The 3,938-nt window shown below is 52.4% G+C and overlaps 1 protein-coding gene across 1 annotated transcript; it reads right to left on the bottom strand.

The window, feature by feature from the left end:
• Positions 1-1,037: 1,037 nt before the first annotated feature.
• LOC138005072 (uncharacterized) lies at positions 1,038-1,826 on the bottom strand. Its single transcript, XM_068851361.1, has one exon. It carries the CDS (start codon positions 1,824-1,826, stop codon positions 1,038-1,040), a length of 789 nt encoding a protein of 262 aa, XP_068707462.1.
• Positions 1,827-3,938: the final 2,112 nt, after the last annotated feature.

Raw genomic sequence — 3,938 nt, 5'->3', positions numbered from 1 at the left:
ACAGTTAAGACCAGGCTGATTATCAAAGCACCGGTTCCATTTATTTTAAGACCATTAGAGAGTACATGTACTTGTTTATGTACATCTCTTATTACAGTTTCATTTAAAATTCATCTACACTGTACTTGCAGTAAGTTAACGCCCACGTCGCCAGTGGAGGGTAGGTGCCCAGGAAGCCTGGGGGCTGCAACCGCAGTCACATCCCCAAGGCGCTAGAACACCCGACTGGCCTGCCCAACCCGCAACCAAGCCACGAGCCCCCCGCGCCAGGCCCCCCTAAGGCACCCGTCACACTTGAGCCAGATAGCTCAGTGGAATAATAATAATAATAATAATAACACACACAAAAAAAAAAAAAAAAAGAGCACAAAAAAAAAAAAAAGAAAGAAAGGGGGGGAGAGGGAGGGAACGCCGAGAACCACTAAACTCCTAAACCAACTCACAACGCCACGCCAACAAACACGCTGCAAGCACATTGGACAACGCATGCACTACGCAGGAATACCGCTGAACCATGTCAGCCCCAGGGCCCCCCCAACCTAAAGAGTGCTGCAAACGCTACAAAAACGCATAACAACGCTGACAAACGCCTGCAAAACGCTACTGACCGGACTAGCTCCCGGTCGTGAACCATGTAACTATAACAAACGCTACAGAACGCACCAAAAACGCTGAACAACGCTACCAGACGGCCAAGACACTAACAACCGCCTGCAAAACACTACTGACCAGACTAGCTCCTAGTCGTTAACTATGTTAAATTTTATTTAACTATATTTAACGCCCACGTCGCCAGTGGAGGGTAGGTGCCCAGGAAGCCTGGGGGCTGCAACCGCAGTCACATCCCCAAGGCGCTAGAACACCCGACTGGCCTGCCCAACCCGCAACCAAGCCACGAGCCCCCCGCGCCATGCCGAAGGGATCTCCGGGTAAGAAGAACCCGAAGCAAGGGGGCTCGGGGCAACTAGGCCTAAGCCCCCGATAGCCCAAACCTGAGGCACCCACCCCCGCTGGTAACCAGAGAAATCCACTACCTGTTACGCCACCAACTGGGAGGAAACACGGACAATGGAACTAACTGGAGTTCTGATATAGATCTGGTATGCCTCGCTCGACCAACGCCCCAAGGTTTTGATCAGGTGATCCGGAACACCACGTGCCGCTGCAGTGGTCGCCGCCCCAATCCGGAAACTATGGCCAGAGTAGGCGCCGGAGTACCCAGCCCCATGTAGGGTAGACTGCAAAAAGGATGATAGCTGCTGCCGGGTAAGAGGACGACCATCACTAAACAAGAACAGGGGCCCTGGAGCAGACCCACGCAGAGACAAGTACGTGCCCAACGCTGTTATGGGGCACACAGAGCCCGAGCCACGCCCCAAGTAGATATCACAACCCACACGGAAGGGATCTGTCTTGGAACACTTGATACGGACTTTGAAACAAGAGGGATTCACCAAGGAGTCCGCTTGCAGGTCGCTAACAGTCATATGGGTGTGAGGATCAAAGGCCGAGTTGACCGTGAATTCGCCCGCACGCAAAAACCCAAAAAATGCCAAGCAGCACGCAGCCCACAACATCACATGGTCTCTAGTAGACAGGTCCAAAGAGCACTGAATGACCTTCAGATGATCAACGGTGATAGGTAGGCGCCTGGGTGACACTGGACCTTGAACTCGCTTAATACCCCTTAGCAGACGCTGCAAACGAAGACAGTTGACTAGCGGGTCGGGAAGGCCATGGTCAATGTGAAGGGAGCGCACTGCTGATAGATAGACCTTGATGGAGGAATGGTTCAGGTTGTCGGCCAGGAAGGAAGCAAAGCGCATGAGAGTCTCCTCAGTGGCTGGGGGGATGGAGCCATCCTGGTTTGCACGACCATCCTGGCGGCAAAAGTCTGTAAATCGACGTTGGGCGGATCGGTACACTCGTCGGGTGGAAGGTAAGAACCGACACTTCTGAGTCAAGGCATCTGAAGCGCTGCCAGAAGGGAAGCAGGAATAGGAGACGGGGTTGGGTCGGCCTGTGGCTCCAGGCGTCTGAACCGCTGAAATTGGAATCGAGAGAGTGCATCAGCAACTGGATTAGCTTTGCCTCGAACAGATGAAGCTGTAAATGAGAAGGAATGATGGATGGCCAGCATAGTCAAATAACGCAGCAACACCATTAGGTTTTTGTCCCGCGAGGTGCCAGACTTAAGTACAGCCACCACAGACTCGTTGTCACAAAAGAACTCGACCCGCCGAGATACCCACTGACAGCCCCACAGATAGGCTGCCACTACAATTGGGAAGAGCTCCTTGTACGCTATGGATGAGGAACTTTGTGCAGCTGACCAGGCACCAGCAAACCAGTGGGATTTAAAAATAGCTCCATAGCCCAAAGAGCCCGCTGCATCCGATGAGACCTGGAAGTCCGGGAGAGGTGCCCATGTGGGCATGCAGAAAAAACTGAGGCCATCCCAAGTTTGGAACAGTTCCCGCCACCAGGTTAAATCCCGCCGAAATTCCTGGTTAAGCCTAATGGGGTGATCATCACAGCGAAAGGCACAAAGCAAGTCGATCATCCGGCGAAGGAATGTCCTACCCTGTGGGGCGACCTTGCAGGCGTGATGGAGATGGCCAATCAGGGATTCCAGCTCGCGACGTTTACAAAAACGTTTTGCCGACCACTCATCTAACAGTGAAACAATCCTATCTCTCTTGTCAGTCGGAAGGCGAGCCTGAAGGTTCTCGGAGTCAAGTTCAATCCCAAGGATTGTAAGACGAGTCGCGGGTCCCTCCAACTTATCTGGATTAAGGGGAAGGCCAAGTTTTGTACACAGACGAACGCAGGTTTGAAGGTTGTTGTGGCACACAGGGGACGCCGGTGGGCCCAAAGTGAGGAAATCGTCCAAGTAATGACGGAGAAATGTAACCTCATAATTGTGAACCAGGATCCATTCAACCAGGTCTGCAATGGCGGTGAAAATAAATGGTGCTGAACGCAGCCCAAAAGGGAGCACCAAATCCACAAAATATTGCCCACGCCACTTCATGCCAAGAAGGGGGCGATCGTCTGGGTGGATAGCCACATTCCGATATGCACTGGCCACGTCGAACTTGGCCATTAACGTTCCTCGACCCAGAGACATTATGCCATCAATGAAAGCATCCACTGAAACATACTGAACTGTAAACGGGGGCTTAGGGATGCCGTCATTGACGCTTTGCCCCTCTGGGGATGATAGGTCTAAAATGAGACGCCACTTCCCAGGCTGATTAGTTTTGGGGATCACCCCGAAACGACTTATTTGCAATGACGGAAGCGGGGGCACTGGAAAAGGACCTGCCACCCTGCCAGAAGAGACTTCAGCTTGCAAGTAGGAGTCAATCACTGATGGGTGCTCAGCAGAGCTACGCATGTTTGAAGATGCAGATTTGAGGGACACCAAGGATGGGTCAAAGCCTATCCGAAATCCATCCCGTATGCCAGAAGTCACAAATGCCACAGCTGACTTGTTGGGATGGTGGCATAATTCGGCTTGAAATTGATCCAACTGTAATGGTGTGACCTGAGACACCGGAGATAACGGGGCAAAAGAGACAACTGGAACGCTGGGCTTAACTGGAACAGAAACGGGAACTGAGACTGGAACTGAAACTGGAACAGGACAAAACAACTTTGCCAACTGAGGCAATCCATTCGGCTGGCGAGGCAACGCAATCACATCATTCAAACTATGTACAAACACAACACTGGGCGAACCTCGCCCCTCAGTACTGTCCCCTGCTCCCTCCAGGGGAGGGGGAGCGGGAACGGGAACGAAATCCAGCTGAGCGGGGAAAGGGGCAGTTAGCCTTGGTATGCTCTCCCTCGCAATTGCTGCAGTTGTGGCGGAACTTGCACTTCCCAAATAGCCACCGGCATTTCCCTTCATTCCAGGAATGGCAGAATGGTGT

This window comes from Montipora foliosa, chromosome 6 (assembly GCF_036669935.1).
Source record: "Montipora foliosa isolate CH-2021 chromosome 6, ASM3666993v2, whole genome shotgun sequence".
In the NCBI taxonomy this organism is placed as follows: Eukaryota; Metazoa; Cnidaria; class Anthozoa; order Scleractinia; family Acroporidae; genus Montipora; species Montipora foliosa.
The sequence above is the reverse complement of the archived record's forward strand: the minus strand, read 5'-3'. Positions and strand labels throughout refer to the sequence as shown.

What these genes read in the sequence shown, in the direction of transcription:
- LOC138005072 (XM_068851361.1), bottom strand. Translation starts at nt 1,826, where the DNA reads ATGCGCTTTGCTTCCTTCCTGGCCGACAACCTGAACCATTCCTCCATC.